Below are 19,802 nucleotides of genomic sequence, written 5' to 3'. Positions count from 1 at the left end.
GAATACAAGGAGAGGTAATGAATTTCTGAGACATGCAAGAATTAAAAGAATATAATACTAAACTTATCCTAAAATAAGTATTGAAAGATCTTCTATAAAAAGAAAAGAAGGAATCAATAGAAAATAGAAAATCACAGTTGGAAATGTGATAACTACAATGAACAGCAAAAGAATAAACACAAAGATATAAAAGAGAACATCAAAATCATAAAAGTTGTAGTGGGGGGGGCAAGAAAATGTGGATTTTTTTCCTCTTTCTTATTAGGATGTGTTTGAGCCTATATGATTACCAGTCTAAAACAAATAGATATAGTAATGGATTAACATATTTGAAAAACAGGGTAACAAATCAAAAGTATGAAATAGAATCACAAAAACAAAAAGCAATCAAGCTAATGCAAAAGAAAATGATCAAACCACAACAGGAAAAACACAAAAAGATAGGAACAAAGAAGAAATACAAAATCAACTGGAAAACAAGGCTTACAATGGCAGTAAACATACATTTATCAATAATTACCATAAATGTCCATAGACTAAATGCGCCAATCAAAAGACATAGAGTGGCAGATTGGATAATAAAACAAGAACCTACAATATGCTGCCTACAAGAGACCCAGTCTAGGGTAAAAGACACACATAGTTTGAAAGTGAGATGATAGAAAACAATATTTCACGCAAATTGAAATGACAAGAAAGCAGGGGTAACAAAGCTTGTATCAGACAAATTAGACTTTAAAACAAAGGAAGATAAATAAGGACATTGTGTATGACAAAAGGAGCAATACAAGATGATACTACACTCTTAACGTATATGCACCCAATGTAGGAGCATTTAATATATAAAACAAATACTAACAGACATAAAAGAAGAAATTGATGGGAATACAATTATAATAGGAGACTTTAACACCCTAATAACATCATTGGACAGATCTTCCAGGCAGAAAATCAATAAGGCAATGGAGATACTAAATGACACAATAGCCAGATAGACTTAATTGATATTTTCAGAACATTACACCCCCGCTGCCAAAAAACCCCAACAACATAGAATATACATTCTTTTCAAGTATACATAGAACATTCTCTAGGATAGACCACATACAACACAAGCCTGAATAAACATATAAGGATAGAAATTATTTTAAGCATCTTTTCTGACTGCAATGGCATGAAACTAGAAATCAACTACAGAAAGAATAATGAGAAAAAGTGACCGCATGGAGACTAGACAACATGTTACTAAAAACCCAATGGGCCAACAATGAAATAAAAGAAGAAATTTAAAAATATCTTGAGACAGGTGACAATGAAAACACAACCATACAAAATCTATGGAATACAGCAAAAGCAGTCCCAAGAGGGAAGTTCGTAGTGATACAGTCATGCCCCCAAAACAAGAACAAAGTCAAACTACCTAACCTACCACCTAAAAGAACAGAAAAGGAAGAACAAGCAAAACCTAAAGTTAGTGGAAGGAAAGAAATATTAAAGATCAGGGAGGAAATAAATAAAATAGAGTTTAAAAACCAATAGAAAAGTTAATTAAATCAATAGGCAGGTTTTTTTTGAAAGATAAAAAAAAATCCACAAACCTCTGGCTAGGCTCACCAAGAAGAAAAGAAAGATGACACAAATAAACAAAATAAACAAAAATAAGAAATGAGAGAGGGTAAATTACAACCAACACCATAAAAATACAAAAAGCCATAGAAGAATACCATGTGCCTGTTTCCCATCTATATGACATCTATGGAAAAATGTCTTTTATTTCTTTTTCTTCTCTGATTGCTGTGGCTAGGACTTCCAACACTATGTTGAATAGGAGTGGTGATAGTGGACACCCTTGTGTTCTTCCTGAAAATAGAGGAAAGGCTTTCAGTTTTTCACCATGGAGTATGATGGTAGCTGTGTGTTTGTCATAAATGACCTTTATTATGTTGACATTTGTTCCCTCTATACCCACTTTGATAAGAGTTTTATCAAGATTTTATGTTGAACTTTGTCTAATGCTTTTTCTGTGTCTATTGGGATAATGATGTGATTTTTTTCCTCCTTTTGTTAATGTGGTGTATCACATTGATTGGTGTGCAGATGTTGAATCATTCATGCATTCCTGGAATACATCCAACTTGATCATGGTGCATAATCCTTTATGTGTTGCTAATATTTGTTGAAGATTTTTGCATCTATATTCATCAGAGATATTGGGCTATGATGTTCTGTGTGTGTGTGTGTGTGTGTGTGTGTGTGTGTGTGTGTGTATGTAGTGTTTTTGGCTAGTTTTTGTATCAAGGTAATGGTGTTCTCATAGAACGAATTTGGGAGTATTCTCTTTTCTTTAATTTTTTGGAAAAGTTTGAGAAGAATAGGTATTAAGTCTTCTCTATATGTTTGGTAGAATTCTCCTGTCAAGCCATCAGCCCTGAACATTTGTTTGCTGAGAGTTTTTTTAAAATTCAATTTTAGTACTAGTAATTGGTCTACTCAGATATCTATTTCTTCCTGATTCAATCTTGGGAGATTATATTTCTCTTAGGATAGTTTGTCTTTCTATGATATTGATTATAATTTCTCCTCTTTCTTTTCTTATTATGTTTATTTGAGTCCTCTCTATTTTATCTCAATGAGTCTGGCTAAAGGCTTATCAAGTTTGTTTATCATTTCAAAAAACCAGTTCTTGGTTTCATTGATTTAAAAAAAATTTGTCTCTATTTTATTTATTTCCGCTCATTATTTTATTCCTTCTACTGACTTTTGGGCTTTGTTTGTCTTTCATTTTCTAATCCCTTTAGGTGTTTTTTAAAAAAATTCCCTTAGGTTTCTATTTGAAATATTTCTTGTCTCTTGAGGTAGAGCTGTATCACTATAAACTTCCTTTAAACTGCATTTGCTGCATCCCATAGCTTTTGGAAATTTCTGTTTTCACTTTCATTTCTCTCAAGTTATTTTTTGGATCCCTCTTTGATTTCTTCATTGATCCATTGGGTTTTGTTTTTTTTTTTCAGTAGCATGTTGTTTAGTCTCCCCATGGAAATGTTTTTCTCCCTTTTCTTCCTGTAATTGATTTCTAGTTCTATAACATTTTGGTTGGAAAAGGTGCTTGATGTAGTACCTGTCCTCTTAAATTTGTTGAGGCTTGTTTTATGTTCTATCATGTGATTTATCCTGGAGAATATTCTATGTGCACTTGAGAAGAATGCATATTCTGTGGTTTTGGGATTGAATATCCTATAGATATCTATTAAGTTTGACTGGTCTAACACAGAAACAAAGGATAAAAAAGGAAAGCATGGAGATTAACCAAATGCTATTTAAGAACCAATGGGTCAATGGTGAAATCAAAGTTGAAATTAAAAAATACCTTGAGACAAATGAAAGTGAAAGCACAACTACACAAAACTTATGGGACACATAAAATGCAGTGCTAAGAGGAAAGTTTATAGACATGCAGGCCTTTCTCAAAAAAGAAGAACAATCTCAAATAAACAATCTAACCCACCAGCTAAAAGAATTAGAAAAAGTGAGGAAAAAACCCAAAAGTCAGCAGAAGGAAGGAAATAATAAAGATCAGGGAGGAAATAAATAAAATAGAGATTAAAAAAAATAGAAAAAAGCAATCAAACAAAAAGCTGGTTTTTTGAAAAATTAAATAAAATCAACAAACCTCTGCCAAACTCACAAAGAAGAAAAAAGAGACAGCACAAATTAGCAAAATAAGAAAGGAAAATGGAGTAATTACAACAAATAACATGGAAATACAGAATATCATATGAGAATATTATGAAAAACTATATGGAACCAAAATGGATAACCTAGAGGAGATGGACAAGTTTCAGGAAACATATGGTCCACCAAGACTGAATCAAGAAGAAACTGACCACTTGATCAAACCAATCACTAGAAATGAAATAGAATTAGCAATAAAAACCTCCCTACAAATAAAAATCCAGGACTGGACAGCTTCACCAGGGAATTCTACCAAACGTACAAAGAAGAACTCATACCAGTCCTTCTCAAACTCTTCCAGAAGACTGAAAAGGAGGGAATACTCCCAAACTCATTCTGTGAAGCCACCACCATCCTGATACCAAAAACAGGCAAAGACACCACCAAAAAAGAGATTTACAGGCCAATATCACTGATGAACATAGATGCAAAAATCCTTACCAAAATACTAGCAAATAGAATCCAAGAGCATATAAAAAAGATTCTACATCATGATCAAGTGGGGTTCATCCCAGGGACACAAGGGTGGTTCAACATATGCAAATCAATCAGTGTAATACATCACACCAACAAGAGAAAGGACAAAAACCACATGATCATCTCAATAGATGCAGAAAAAGCATTTGATAAAATTCGACACCCATTTATGATAAAAATTCTCACCAAACAGGATATAGAGGGAACATATCTCAACATAATAAAAGCCGTATATGACAAACCTTCAGCCAGCATAGTACTCAATGGTGAAAAACTCAAAAGCTTCCCACTAAAATCTGGGACAAGACAAGGATGCCCACTATCACCACTCCTATTCAACATAGTCTTGGACGTCCTGGCCACAGGAATCAGGCAAGAGAGAGAAATAAAAGGGATCCAAATTAGAAAAGAAGAGGTAAAAGTGTCATTATATGCTGACGACATGTTACTATACATAGAAAACTCTAAAAGGTCCACACAAAAACTACTAGAGCTGATCGAAGAATTCAGCAAGGTAGCAGAGTACAAGATTAACATACAAAAATCAGTTACATTTCTTTACACTAACAATGAATCAACAGAAAAAGAAAGTAAAGAAACAACCCCCTTTAAAATAGCACCCAAAGTAATACAATACCTAGGAATAAATCTAACCAAGGAGATGAAAGACTTATACACAGAAAACTATAAAACACTGATTAAGGAAGTTAAAGAAGACTTTAAAAAATGGAAAGATATCCCATGCTCTTGGATTGGAAGAATCAATATTGTTAAAATGGTCACACTGCCCAAGGCAATCTACAGATTTAATACAATCCCTATCAAGTTACCCAGGACATATTTCACAGAACTAGAACAAATCATAATAAAATTTATATGGAACCACAAAAGACCGAGAATTGCCAAAGCATTACTGAAGAGAAAGAAAGAGGCTGGAGGAATAACTCTCCCAGACTTCAGACAATACTATAGAGCTACAATCAACACGATAGCATGGTACTGGTACCAAAACAGACATATAGACCAATGGAACAGAATAGAGAGCCCAGAAATGAACCCATAAACTTTTGGTCAACTAATTTTCGACAAAGGAGGCAAGAATATACAATGGAATAAAGACAGTCTCTTCAGCAAATGGTGTTGGGAAAACTGGACAGCAGCATGTAAAGCAATGAAGCTAGAACACTCCCTTACACCATACACAAAAATAAACTCAAAATGGATCAAAGACTTAAACATAAGACAGGATACAATAAACCTCCTAGAAGAAAATACAGGCAAAACATTATCTGACATACATCTCAAAAATGTTCTTCTAGGGCAGTCTACTCAAGCAATAGGAATAAAAGCAAGAATAAACAAATGGGACCTTGTGAAACTTACAAGCTTCTGCACAGCAAAGGAAACCATAAGTAAAACAAAAAGACAACCTACAGAATGGGAGAAAATTTTTGCAAATGAAACCGACAAAGGCTTGATCTCCAGAATATATAAGCAGCTCATATGACTTAATAAGAAACTACCAAACAACCCAATCCAAAAATGGGCAGAAGACCTAAAGAAGCAATTCTCCAAGGGAGAAATACAAATGATCAATGGGAACATGAAAAAATGCTCAGTATCACTAATTATTAGAGAAATGCAAATCAAAACTGCAATGAGGTATCACCTCATACCTGTCAGAAAGGCCATCATTAAGAAGTCTACAAATAATAAATGCTGGAGAGGTTATGGAGAAAAGGGAACCCTGTTACACTGCTGGTGGGAACACAGTTTGGTACAGCCACTGTGGAAAACAAGGTGGAGAGTCCTCAAAAGACTAGGAATAGACTTACTGTATGATCCAGGAATCCCACTCCTGGGCATATATCCAGAAGGAATCCTACTTCAGGATGACACCTGCACCCCAGTGTTCATAGCAGCACTCTTTACAATAGCCAAAACATGAAAACAGCCTGAACGTCCATCAATGGATGACTGGATAAAGAAGAAGTTGTATATTTATACAATGGAATACTATTCAGCCATAAAAACCAACAACATAACACCATTTGCAGCAACATGGATGTTCCTGGAGAATGTCATTCTAAGTGAAGTAAGCCAGAAAGAGAAAGAAAAATACCATATGAGATTGCTCATATGTGTAATCTAAAAAAAAAAAATAAATACATAAATACAAAACAGAAACAGACTTATAGGCATAGAATACAAACTTGTGGTTGCCAAGGGAGCAGGGGGTGGGAAGGGACAGATTGGGATTTCAAAATGTAGAATAAATAAAACAAGATTATACTGTATAGCACAGGGAAATGTATACAACATCTTATGTTAGCACACAGTGAAAAAAATGTGACAATGAATATATATATATGTTCATGTATAACTGAAAAATTGTGCTCTACACTGGAATTTGACACACATTGTGAAATGACTATAACTCAATAAAAAAAAGTTGAAAAAAGTAAGACCACTGTTTCCTTATTGATTTTTTTTGACTGTTCATTGATGTATATGGGCATGTTAAATTTTCTATCATTACTGTGTTACTATCAATTTCTCCCTTTATATCTATTAATTTTTGCTTTATACATTAGGTGCTCTTATATTAGGTGCTCATGTTTACAAATGTATCATCTTTTTGTGTTGATTTCTTTGTCATTATATACTATCCTTCATTGTCTTTTATTATAAACTTTGTTTTAAAATTTACTTTGTTTGATATGAATATTGCTACCCCAGCTTTCTTTACATTTACTGTTTCATGGAATATCATTTTCTATCCTTTCACTTTCAGTCTCTGTGTGTTTTTAGCTCTGAAGTGAGTCTCTTGTCGGCAGCATATAGATTGATCTTGTTTTTTTATATGCAATTGGCAATCATATGTCTTTTGATTGGAATATTTATTCTACTGACATTTAAATTGACTATGTTAGGTATATACTTACTGCCATTTTGTTGTTGGTTTTCTTGTTGGCTTTTGTAGTTCTGCTCTGTTCTTCTCCTTTTAGTCTCTTCCCTTGTGGTTTGATAATATTCTTTAGCACTATGTTTATGTTTCTTTCTTTCTAGTTTTTGTATAGCTATTGTAAGTTTTTGATTTTCGGTTACCATGGAGTTCATATATGTTGACCTATAACTAGATCTACTTGTTTTAAACTGATATTTATTTAAAAATTCTACACTTTTTAACTCTTCTCCCCACAGTGCCTCATGTTTTTGGTGTCGTATTTTTCTTCCTCATGTCTATCCCTTTACTGTTTATTATAGTCATAGTTGATTTTACAGTTTTTTGTCTTTAACCAAGACCCTTTTACACTTCTCATAAGATCAATTTAGTATTGATGAACTCTTTTAGTTTTTGCTTGTCTGTGAAGTTCTTTATCTCTTCTTCCATTTTGAATGATAAGAATGTTGGATAGAGGATCCTAGGTTGCACATTTTTTCTTTCAGGACTTTAACTATATTATGCCACTCCGTTCTGGTATGCAAAGTACTAAAAAATCATCTTACAGCCTTATGGGTTTCCCTTGTATGTGACTTTTTTTCTCTTGCTGTCTTTAAAATTCTCTTTATATTTAACTTTTGCCATTTTTATTATAATATGTCTTGGTGTGGGTATTTTAGCTTCATCTTATGTAGGATTCCTGTGCTTCCTATACCTGGATATCTGTTTCTTTCTTCATGTTTGGGTAGTTTTCAGTTATAATTTCATCAAATACTTTCTCAGCTCTCTCTCTTTCTTCTCCTTCTAGGACCCCTGTAATGTGAAAGTTAGTATGTTTGATGGTGTCCCAGAGATCTCTTAAACTGTCCTCATTACTTTTAATTTGTTTTTCTTTTTCTGTTCTGACTGAGTGATTTCCATTATTCTGTCTTACAGATTACTTAAGCATTTTCTGTATCACCTGTTCTGCTGTTAATTCCCTATAGTGTATTTTTAATTTCAGTTATTGTATTCTTCAGCTCTGATTGGTTCTTTATTATATTTTCTAGTTCTTTGTTAAAATTCTCATTGTGTTAATCTGTTTTTCTTCCCAGTTCAGTTAGCATTCTTACTGCTATTGCTTTGGACTCTTTATCAGGTAAATTATCTGTTTCACTAAGGTTTTTCTTTTCAAGGCTTCTTTCTTATTCTTTTATTTAAAACATATTCTTCTGTCTTCTCAATTTGTTTAGCTTTCTCTATCTATGAAATGAGGTGAAACACTTAACTTTCCTGGTGTTGAAGGCATCCCTATGCAGTCTGCATGTTCCCAGTGTCCTTGTGTAGGTGTATCCCTGTGTTGTCTGCATGTGTCCCTTGTCTTTGGTGGGAGAGCTGTATCTGAAGTGAGAACGGGCTCCTCTTTCCCTGGGGTATGCTGGCAGCCACTGCCTTGGTGGGTGGTCTGGAATTAGAGGAGGTGGACCAAGAGCCAGGTGCAAGTTGGGCTTTTCCTATTCTCAGTGATTGTCTCTGCCCTATTGAGTTTGAGCAGTTGCAACAGTAGCAGAGTTGGATTTCTCCACAGTCTGAGGGCAATCTCCACCTTGGTCTGGGAGGTACGAGGGCCTGAAGTCTTGGGACTTCACTTCTGTGCTGCTTTCACTTTTTCCCCAGTGTAGGCACCTTGGTTAGAGCCTGGGTTGGGGCCAGAGAAGTTGATGCCACACCACTGATCTGCTCCCTCCCAAATGTGTACAGAGATCCACAGGACATGCTCCAGTGATGACAGTCTCTTCCCTGGATCTAGCTTCACTAAGATTCTCTTCTTAGTGTGCACAGGGATGCACATTCTGGTGAGATAATGCTGTGATTTATCATGTAGTATGACTTACTGGAATAAGAATCTTCACTCTGGTTTTAAAATAAATATCTCCTCTTCTACTGTAGCCAGATGAAGTAATTCACCTGTGAGCCCAACAGTTTGAATTGAAAGCCATTGTTTGGTTTCTGTTTGGCAACTTCAAAAAATGAATACAGTGCTTTAACATGATTTTGAGAAATGAGTATTTTCAGAATTGACCAAAGCTTTCCATTTTTGCAGAAAATGGGGGGAGGAGCTATCAATGCTTTTCTGACTGCATTTCCTTAGTCGTTAGAAAATAAGGTTGGTTAGATCATCCAGCAGAGGGTCCCTTTTTCTAATTTATACATGGGTGCTGAATGATCTAGCAGTAGGTGGGGTTAGAGGCAGGCTGGTAACGGAGGCCATGAACCTCTAAGGGCTTTGCATGAACAGGTCAGTGTGGGTCAATGTTCTTAGCATTTTTACAAATATTTTCTTTCTTATGTACTAAAAATTGGAGAGACTAATGAGATAATTAAATTGTATTACTTCTTGTGGAAGTCATTACTTCTTGTGGAAACTCAATTCTACAAAGCCTTAAAAGACTGACCACAGTTCCAAATGCGATTGGCCAAAATTTACTCACATTTTCTTTTAGACATTCAATAGACTCCATTTCCTTAGAGTTATAGAAGCTGAGTCCTAAAAATAGTGCCCTAAGACTCTTGACAACTCAGTTTCTAGTGATGGTACCATGTATAATAGAGATTGAATGGGGTTTTATCTTTTACATGTGAGTTTTGAGTAAGCAGTATTCAAAAGACTATTTTTTAACATTTAGCTTCTTAATTTCTAGATACATTATTTAGGAACTATATTGCTTAGATGTTATTTTAGATGACTCAAAATATACAATTTTTAATGGTAATTTATAGACTTAGGGATTGTGAGTAAGAAGTAAAAAGTCTGTAATATTTTGAAAGGATACGTGTTTCCATCCTGTTCAGAATGTGAGGGTGAACATCCCAGCATCAAACGACCCCTCACTTTCTGCTCCCTCCAAAAACTAACACCTCTATGTTGGTTAGGGGTCCTGTGAGAAAGTACCATAAGCTGTGTAACTTAAACAATAAAAAAAAAATCATTATCTCACAGTTCTGGAGGCTAGAAGTCCAGAATCAAGGTGTGAGCAGAGTTGATTCCTTCTGAGAGCTGTGAGGGAGAATTTGTTACATGCCACTCCCCTAATCTCTGGTGGTTTGCCAGCAATCTTTGGTGTCCCCTGGCATGCAGAATCATTATCCTGGTTTCTGCCTTCATCACTGCATGGCATTCTCCCGGTGTGCTTGTCTGTTTCTTCACAGAGCGTTCTTTTGTTGGTCATGTTGGATTAGGAACCCACCATATTCTGGGACAACTGCATTTTAGCTAATTGCATCTGCAACAACCCTATTTCCATAATTCTGTCATAATTCTGAGGCACTAGGAATTAAGATTTCAACAGATGAATGCAAGGGGTACACAGTTCAACCCATAAGAAAGTCCAAAGTTCTTTTACGAAAAGGGTTGGCATCCTGAATTCTGCTGGCGTAGTTGTTTCATTGAGTTGTGGTAGCTGCAGTTTTCTGGGTGGTGTCTGAAGGTCTGTAACTAAATGCTGCCGTCTATGAAATGCTGTTGTTCTGTACTCATGCCAGAGTCGGGGTCAAACCAGTGTCTGAGTCTTAGCTATCTGACCTCACAATAAACAAGTGAGGTCACTAAACCATGAAAAGTTAAAGTCTCCAATAGAGTGGCTCTCTCTCTGTAATTTCAGCTCCAATTCGCAACTTCAGATAAGTTATTCAGTTTCTAGACACGATTATTGCAGTTCCAGTGTTCTTTAAGTGTCTAAGTAATTGCTATCATGCAAATCAATGGAAAACTGGTCTGAAGCTGAAATAAAAATTTGCAGATACTAACTACTATATACAAAAAGATAAATAGTAAGGCCTTATTGTATAGCAGAGGGAACTATATTTAACATCTTGTAATAAACTATAATGAAAAAGAATATGAAAAGAAATATATATATCTAAATCACTATGCTGTGCATCAGAAATTAACACATTATAAACTAACTATACTTCAGTTAAAAAAATCTGTATCTTAAAATATAAAACATGAACTTCTCTGTGATAAATGGTTCTCTTTCTCATCAGCAGTGATTAAGTCACTTTGTAGCCATCTCAGCTGAGAGGTGATAGCAGGGAGCAGAGCAGAGAGTGAGCTCCTTTCTGCTTGCTTTCGTGTCCTCCTTGGTCAGGGGTCAGGCTCTCTGTCCAGGAAGCTGTTTCCACGGCAGCCTGGGATGGTGGGGAAAGGGATGTGGGTGACAAGTGTCCAGCTTCACACTCAGGGCCCCTCAAAAGGTGAGGAGTGTTTACAAGCCCTGAAACTACCAATGCTATTGATGTGGGGGTGTGGAGTCTAATCTACTGTAATAACCATTATCACACTTACAAAGCATGTTTTCTTAAAAACTGTGTCTTTCAAAGCCTTCTAGAGACTTCTCTTTTGTGGATTATCCAACTTGCATTACCAATACCTGATTTTTGATTTTTAAAAATAATCAGCCCTCTAAAGATCTCAAGTTATGGGTTTTCTCCTCCAGTCACTCTCTCTCTCTCTCTCTCTCTCCCCACCCCCACCCTTCTCCAGTCTGCTTTTGGCATTCTTTGGATTTTGTTTTTATTCTTTGATACTTTTGTTTGTTGTGTTGCTTCTGCTCTCATCTAAGTGACATTAAGTAATACAAATATCTCTCAGTATTTGCAGCAATTTTCCCCCCAAATAATAAAAAGTTATATTCCACTCTGATTGAATTGAATATCCTATTTTATTAAACATGGACAAAAGTGTAGATAATTTTACTGATTTGTAAGTGACATTAACTAGTTAATATTTTCATTATTTTTGGAAGATTTAACGTATTTTAGTTTGTGCATGTGAAAATACGAATGTAGGTTATATTGTGAACCAGAATAATGAATGAATCAGAGAAAGAAAACTTGATCCAGTTTTCTCTCCTTTTTGGAAGGGTGTATGGGAGGATGGCTTGGGTTTTTTAGTTCTTATCTATGGAAGGGGTACTTGAAATTGTAAAGCACTGTGTTTCTGAATTAGTTCGCTCCTCCGTCTTGGCCGTTGTTCATTGCCGTATTAGCAGAGAAACAGATTCTCACTGAGAGTGTGTGACACTTTTGCTTAACATGTAAGCTCAGTATCAATGTCATATGAGGTAAAGAAAGTGTCCACATGATTTTTTGCCTTTGAGGTGGTCCTTGTAGAATCTACTGAAGTGATATTTTGCGTTTATAGGTCTAGAGATCGTTTAAAGACTGGAGTTACACGTGTTTTCCATGATTATTTCTATTTTAATTAGATACATGAGATCCAAAGAAATTCCATTTGGACTAATTTTTTAAAATAGATTTTACTTGGGATAAACGGAGAGAAAGAGAGGTGAGTATTATTGTAATAAAGAGAACAGATAAACAGGAATTACCTATTCACAAGGCAAGAGGAGAGAAGCCAGCTGCACCTAGGTTTGTGTTTACATTTGCTGATGCAGACAGATTGGAAACGCAGCCCAGTGGCCCACCTCTGGCAGACTCGGTCCTGTGGGTGTCAGCCACATCTGTCAGAGTTTAGTGTCCACGCGACTCAGCCAAGGTGCTTTTGTTAAATATGCTGCATGTATATTTCCCTCCCCGCCCCCATCGTTGATTTAGTAGATCTGGGTGACCTTCTGAGATGTGGGCAACATTTTTTTTCCTTCTTGGAAAGTATTTATTTCTATATTTCTGCCCCTTGATAGGTAATTTTTATCAGGTAACTCATTCCAAAAATGGTTGAGAAAAAGTTGCTTTCCATAGAACTGACGTAATGCACACAATGTTTTCATGAAATTGCTTACACCGTAAATGCCAAGAGGTGTCGGCTGTTGGGATGGGGGAGTATTTAGCCTTGCAATGCTAACCTGGCTTCAAGACCCACACCTTTACACAGCCCTTCTCAGCATCAGGATTGCTGCCCCCCATCCTGCCTGTGTGAAATTCTACAGCAGCCTCTGCCGCTGACTCTTTTATAACCACTTTTTATTTATTTTCACCGGACTTTTAGGAATACATGGCCAGTAAGCAAGCACCCAAGTTGGTTTTTAAAAATAAAGAAGGGACAGGTTACTGGTAGATCTTTCATGCATCTTAATCATAACTGAAACATCTTGTACTGCTTGAAAAAATATTTGCTATAACTAGACTTTATTTATTTTAAAAGATATTAAACAGGCTTTAAAACAGTAAAAGTTAAACAGTAAAAGGTACTGATATGGAGACCAGACTGCCAGGCTCCATGGCGTGAATAATTAACTGGCCTAATATTCAGGTAATGTGGATTCTAAGGCCATCTCCTTCCTCAAATCTTTCCGTAGCTTGTCGAGTCCATTATGTCCAGTCAAATGGCTGTCATTAAATCATACAAACTTGAATGGACTTATCAGAACTTAGCAGGACTGGCTGTTTAATACCAAGGACCAACCACAAACAAGATCACGTTGATCAGTTTATACTCACATTTAAGGGGATAGTGGTAATTTAGACACGTCTAGGGAAGTGTTCCATGTGCATATAACAAACTGGGCAGGCAGGAGTATCTAAGAATAAAAGTGAGCAGTGATGAGTTACTCCTTACCTATTCTTCGAATAAACGAAGTTGATTTTTTTCACTCTAAGAAATTGAACCTACATATAGGCTGGGGTCAAGTTATGAGACGTGCATGGATTCGCAGCTTGGCCCAGCCACTGTGACACACAGTCTTGGGCCGGCCAGCCAGCCAGCCAACCAGGCAGCACTGAATGTGTGCGTCCTCTTTGCCCAGACTTAGTCACCTTTCATGTCAGGCTTCTGATCTGTCAGTGGCATTGCTCCGAGTTCTGACTATCTCACAAATGCTTTTGTGTGAAGAGGATGAACATGTGAAAATGATTCTCTAAGTGTGTATGGAGATATTTCTCTATGGTGCCATCACTTGTACCAGTAAGACACTCTGATCCAATGTCTTCTTGTAGACATCTCTGCAATTCAGGGGAAAAGTAATAGGCCAAAAAGAAGTGTTTCAGAATTGAAATGTAAATACGAGCTAATTAATGAGTGAATTTTCTGTTATTTAGGACAGGGATGCTAGCCTCTCACTGAGCAAGTAGAGTAATTACATTATGGTTCCTTTCATCATTAAATAAGCCAATATCCGTTTTATTTTGTAGTGGACTGTGTCTCGGGGTTATAAAATGGTCCTGTTTGCCCCGATCTTCTTCACAGGGCTGGCCTTTGCTGTCCTCTCATCTGTGCATCCAGTGTTTGGTCTGTATGGGTCTCTGTTTCCTGCCATCATTTACGCCGTATTTGGAATGGGACGCCATGTTTCCACAGGTAATAATTTCTGTCTATGCTTATGCTTCTCATGTTACTGATGAAAGGGACTTAAAAGTGGTTGTTTGTTACTGATAACACTTCCAAAGCAATGCTAACTTCACTCCTGATAATATTAGGGCAAATATTATCAGCAAATATTAGTGCAAGACATTCAACTTTCTGTGCCTCCATACATACCGGAATTTGTTACTATGTTTCTATGTAACCAAGGTTATTGTTAAAGATTCTGCACATTTTTAAGTTGTAAAAAGAATGTAAGAGAAGGATAAATGTCCTGAACTTATAATGAAATGCAAGTAAGCACTTTGAGGAAAAGAAAAGACTCTAAAATTTAGTTACTCAAATATTGAACATTATTTTCCATGTAACTGTTATTTGGATTAAGCAATTGTTTACGTTTCTTCCAAGCTAGATTCTGTAATTGCCCGCTATTATTACATCTCTTACATTGCCTAGCTTTGCATTACCAAATAAAATGTGGACCGCCACGGGTAATCTGATACTAGAGCAGGCTGGTGAAAAACACGGGTTTGGGAGTTAGACCTGGGTGTTTGTCTCATTTGCCCTTTGCTATCTGCATGACCTTGGGCAAAGTTTTAAAGGTCTATTTGCTGCTTTCTTGATAGTAAAATGTCAAAAACAATCATGATTGCCATGAGTACTAGATGAGATGATTGATGTGCAAGTGTCTAATTTAGTGCTTGCTACGTAAGAATTAACGAAAGCTATTAGTTATCATCGCGAAAAATGGTAACTTCATCTTACATATGAAGATAATAATAATAAAAACACATAAGAGGAAAGATCCATGAAGGCATTTCTGTCCATTTTGTGTATGTAAGATCTCAGTCTGTAAGGAATACATTTTCGTGTCAGTTTCTTCAGTGGTCAGTTTGTGTTACTGAAGAAAACTTTATTATCCTACAGTTTTAGAGATCAGAAGTCTGAAACAAGGCTCATAGGTCTAAAACTGAGGTGTCGGTGGGCTGCATTCCTTTCTGAAAGTTCTAGGGAACAATTCATTTTCTTAACTTTTCCAGCTTCTAGAGGCCCCTGCATGCCTGGTGCGAGGCACCTTCCTCCATCTTCACAGCCAACGGTGTGGCATCTTTAAACCTCTTTCCAATTCTGATCTTTTGCCTCCATCTTCCATATTTAAAGGGCCACTATGATTACACGGGGCCTGCCTGGACAATTTAGGATAATCTGCTTATTTTAAGGTCAGCTGATTAGCAACCTTAATTCCATCTGAAGCGTTAATTACCCTTTGCCATGTAGCGCACTACTTACAGGATATGGACTCATTTGGAAGGCCACGATTCTGTCTGCAGCACTGGTACATTGGTACATGCATTTTCCTCATGCAGAAATTAACCCCTAAAATAATGTTTTATTTATGTAAATTTGGCTTCTTGTGTCAGTGAACTTTGTCATGGGAGACAGGATCAGCAGTTACCAGACGTACCGCACAGCTGCCTGTAGTATGGTCACGCACCAGCAGGATCAGTGTTGTGTGGAAGCTGGCTAAAAATGCGAGACCTTGGTTCTTGCTCCAAATCTATTGATTCTGAATCAGTATTTTCACACAATCTCCAGGTGTTTTTTCTAAATCTATCTGTCTATCTGTGTATGCATGTATGTGTATATATTTACTTAAATTTGAGAACCTTGGATGTACTGTATATTAGATGCTTTGTTAAGAGGTTTACATTTGTTATTTTATTTTATCTCAATACAGTCCTTTTAAATGGACATTATTATTTGCATATTTAGGTTAAAAAACAGCCCTGAATTTCGTAAAGCTTTCTGTGAGAGCACAGATTACCTTGCAGATGCATGGATTGCAACCCAGGTATGGCCAAATCTGAAGCTGAAGCCTTTTTTCTCTACAACCAGCTGCTCAAGAATGGACTTTCCTTTTGTCTTGATGTGAAAGGAGAAAAGCACTATAATGAATTAGAGGTCCTTGAAGCCTATTATATTCAAATTTTCCTGATCTCTAATTTCCTAACAATTTATTTTCATTTTTGAAAACATTTAAATATGTCATTAGCAAGAAAAAGCAGATTATTTTAGAGCTGACCTCAAAGCATTTCCTCTGTTAAAGGATAAAAGAAAAAGGTTTAAAAAAGTTTCCCAATAGAACATAATTACTTTAAAAAAATCAAAATACTTACCTTGATATTCCTAAGTGTGCATTTACATAAACCGCTTTATTTCCTAAGGAATCATTATAGACATTTTACTGGTGGCAGGGTTTTGAAATTGCCATTTACGTAAGACGTTGTATTTAGCAAATATTATTAACAGCTATAGGAATCTTGTAGTCTACTAAATAGATAATATAGATTTCAAAAGACATGTAATTTACAGACTTTACTATAGTCACTGTATAACACAATAAGTGCTTAACACATTTTATTTCTGCATATGTACTCCTCCAAAGGACAGAGCCAGCTGGACTTTCTCCTCTCTTTTTTTATCCCAATAGACTTAGAATTCTTTAGACTCAATAAAGAAGCAATGATCCTTTTCCCTCATGGTATTATATTTACACACACACACACACATATATATAACTTTTATATAGGACTCTATATTTTAATTTTAATATTAATATTGGAAACAGTTATCAATAAAACATTAATAACATTAACATTATTTATATATGATGTATGTATGTGTATATGTATCTCACCTGAAGTCCCTGCAAACAGTTAATACAGAGAACAGATTCTCTTTCCAATAATGTTGCTGTCCTTTATTTTGGTGTATGTGTGTGTGTGGGAACTACTATTTCCATTTTCCTGTTAAGAGATTGTTGTTGCTTTTATAAAGAAAAATCACTTTATCTGGGATTTTACCTCCAACGCAGATAGTCAGAATGCAATACTGAATTACTAAATGCAATAATGAATCATACGTAAGATATCTTTAAAAGCAAATAATTCAAAAGCTAGAATGTAAAGAAACCAAATACACTATTTTTCTTAACAATGGATTATTTTCTTATTTTAATTAAAAATTTGCATTATATATATTAAAAAGGAGTAAATCATTGCTTCTTGTGACTTGCAAAGAACATGTCTTCGAATAAAAAGGAAAAGAATAGAAATTTGGGTATGAATCCATTGGAAACAAAATTGTTGAAGATAACCCATAGGTGACAATTTATAGGAAATAATTATCTTCTAAATTAGAGGGAAAATTTTTAAAGAGAAAAGTCTGTTCAGCAATTTAGAGAAAACATTAGGGAGAGCATAGAGGGAACTCTCCAAAAGAAACAAAAATGAGCAAACAGTTATTTACCAAAGGCCTATGATGTCATGAGTCTTGTGATAAAAGATTTTTACGTATGAAATCTCATTTGATCTCTACCCAGGTTTTGTGACTAGATGTTTTATCATCATCTTATAAATAAGGAAGCTGAGAGAGGTTAGGTAACTTGAGCAGGAATTTGAACTTGGGTCTGTCCAATTCTGAGGCCCCAGTTCACTTCTTATGAAGCCCTGCCGCCCACAGTACCGCTAAGCGGCTGGGTGGGGTCACTGGTATTTTACAGGTACCACTCCTAGACTTAAAACCCAACCAGAGTGAGGGAAAGAGCAGAGAGGCAGTAGGGATAAGATAAAGACAAAGGCAAAATTTGTGAGATAGAGAAGGTAAAATGTCGTTCCCACACCCTCACCGGCAGCGTCAGCATCCTTGACTGTTCTCAGCTGTCTCAGAGACAGCACAGCATCATCCTTTCAAAAGAGGCAGGACTCGCTCCTACAACCATATTGGCGCAGTGGGTATCCCCATATCCATTGCTGGCAAGCTCTCCATGTGGAGAAGTTCTTGGCATGTGACTCCCACACAGGTGAGGCTCACTTCTCTTTCCTCAACAAAACCCTTTAGGTGGCCTTTCTCTCTTACCTGTTCAGTTCCTTCTTATTTTTCTCCAAATTCCAGGAAAGACAGGTCTACACTCAAATTTAACTCCCAAACATCTTTGTTTTCAGTTCTGCAGTCATTTGTTCAGTGGCTTCTGTACAAATCGTTTTGCTCCATGCTCTAGGAGATTTGAAGACCAAAATACACACCTTTTTATTCTCAGGCATATCAGACTTGGAGAAATTCTGTTGCAATATATCTTGAAAAATTAAACCTTATTAAGAGCAGATTGTATGGCAAATGTTCCTTATTTGGTGTTGCCCATCCTGGATGCCAGGATCTTGTCTCTGATCATTCGATTTATTTGTTCCTTGATGTGTTCTTGATTTAGTACATTATGGTGAGAACAGTAGTCACAATGGTTGATACTGATTGATGATTTACCGAGAGTGACAGCTCCCTAAGAGAACTACATTCAATTTATGTATTTATGTACCATCAACTCAATGGAACAGGGAACACAGAATGATAGACCATAACAGAGCATTCTGAATTTAATCTCAACAGGAATTATCTTTTTTAGGTGCTAACTACATGCCACATATTGTGATATGTGATCTATTGCGTTATTTCATTTAAGGCGCATAACAACCCCACTGGGTGAGGAATGCTGTCTGTCTTTAGATAAAGAGATTGAGATGGCAGTCCTGGGGTTTAAGGCGAGGCTTGTTGGAGGCTGCAGCCACCACCCTATTCTCAACTACCCCCCACACAGCCTCGCTTACCCTGGAAAACCAAAGGATTGTTGGTGTTGGGTTTCCACGAGGCTTTTTTCTGTTTGACCTGTCTCTCTTGCCCTATGAGCCTGCATGCTGTTTGTTGAGATATCTACATCTTACCACAGGCTTTTTTTTTTTTTTTTCCCATGAAGTGTCACTTATGATCTGGAGCAAAGCAAGGTTTGAGTGGGGTGAATGTGGACAAATATTGCAGTTTGTTTCTTTGATCCGAGAGAGCTGAACCCTCTCTGTGGGAACTGGCATTTCCCTGCCAGTATGGCTGGATTCTCAGAAATGCTGTGCCAAGACGAGAGGCATCTGAACTCTTGTCAGGAAGAGGGGAACACACGGAAAATGGTCCTGCATTTGTGTGCAGCCAGGACAATGCCTGGGAAATGCCGTTGAACTTCACCTAGTTACAGGACCCAGAGATGGTATGTGCAGGCATTTTAGGGGTCACAGCATGCTGTTGTGCTGTAACAGCGGTGTAGAAAGGTTAAACCTGGCCTGGGGGGTCTGGGTTGGATTTTTGCTGCCTGTAGGATTTGAGCCAGACCAGGAAAGACGAGAGTGTTTTCACAGGCAGATTGGAGGAGCGAACGTTTCAGGCAAAGAGTCCCAGATTCAGTAAAGAGCCATATTTATCCACTGAGCCTGTTGAGGTTTTCATATTCATCATCTCACTTTCTCCTTA

At 36.6% G+C, this 19,802-nt stretch overlaps 1 protein-coding gene across 5 annotated transcripts in view; it reads left to right on the top strand.

The window, feature by feature from the left end:
- SLC26A7 (solute carrier family 26 member 7) overlaps positions 1 to 19,802 on the top strand; it is a 136,675-nt gene that overhangs the window by 22,928 nt on the left and 93,945 nt on the right. For all 5 annotated transcript variants that reach the window (XM_064476970.1, XM_010975994.3, XM_010975996.3 and 2 more), the window contains exon 3: positions 14,340 to 14,450. In XM_064476970.1, coding sequence (XP_064333040.1) covers positions 14,340 to 14,450 — 111 coding nt within the window. The remainder of the gene's footprint in view (positions 1 to 14,339; positions 14,451 to 19,802) is intronic.

This window comes from Camelus dromedarius, chromosome 20 (genome assembly GCF_036321535.1).
Source record: "Camelus dromedarius isolate mCamDro1 chromosome 20, mCamDro1.pat, whole genome shotgun sequence".
Taxonomy (NCBI): domain Eukaryota; kingdom Metazoa; phylum Chordata; class Mammalia; order Artiodactyla; family Camelidae; genus Camelus; species Camelus dromedarius.
Note: the sequence above shows the minus strand (reverse complement) of the source record. Positions and strands in the feature narration are given on the sequence as shown.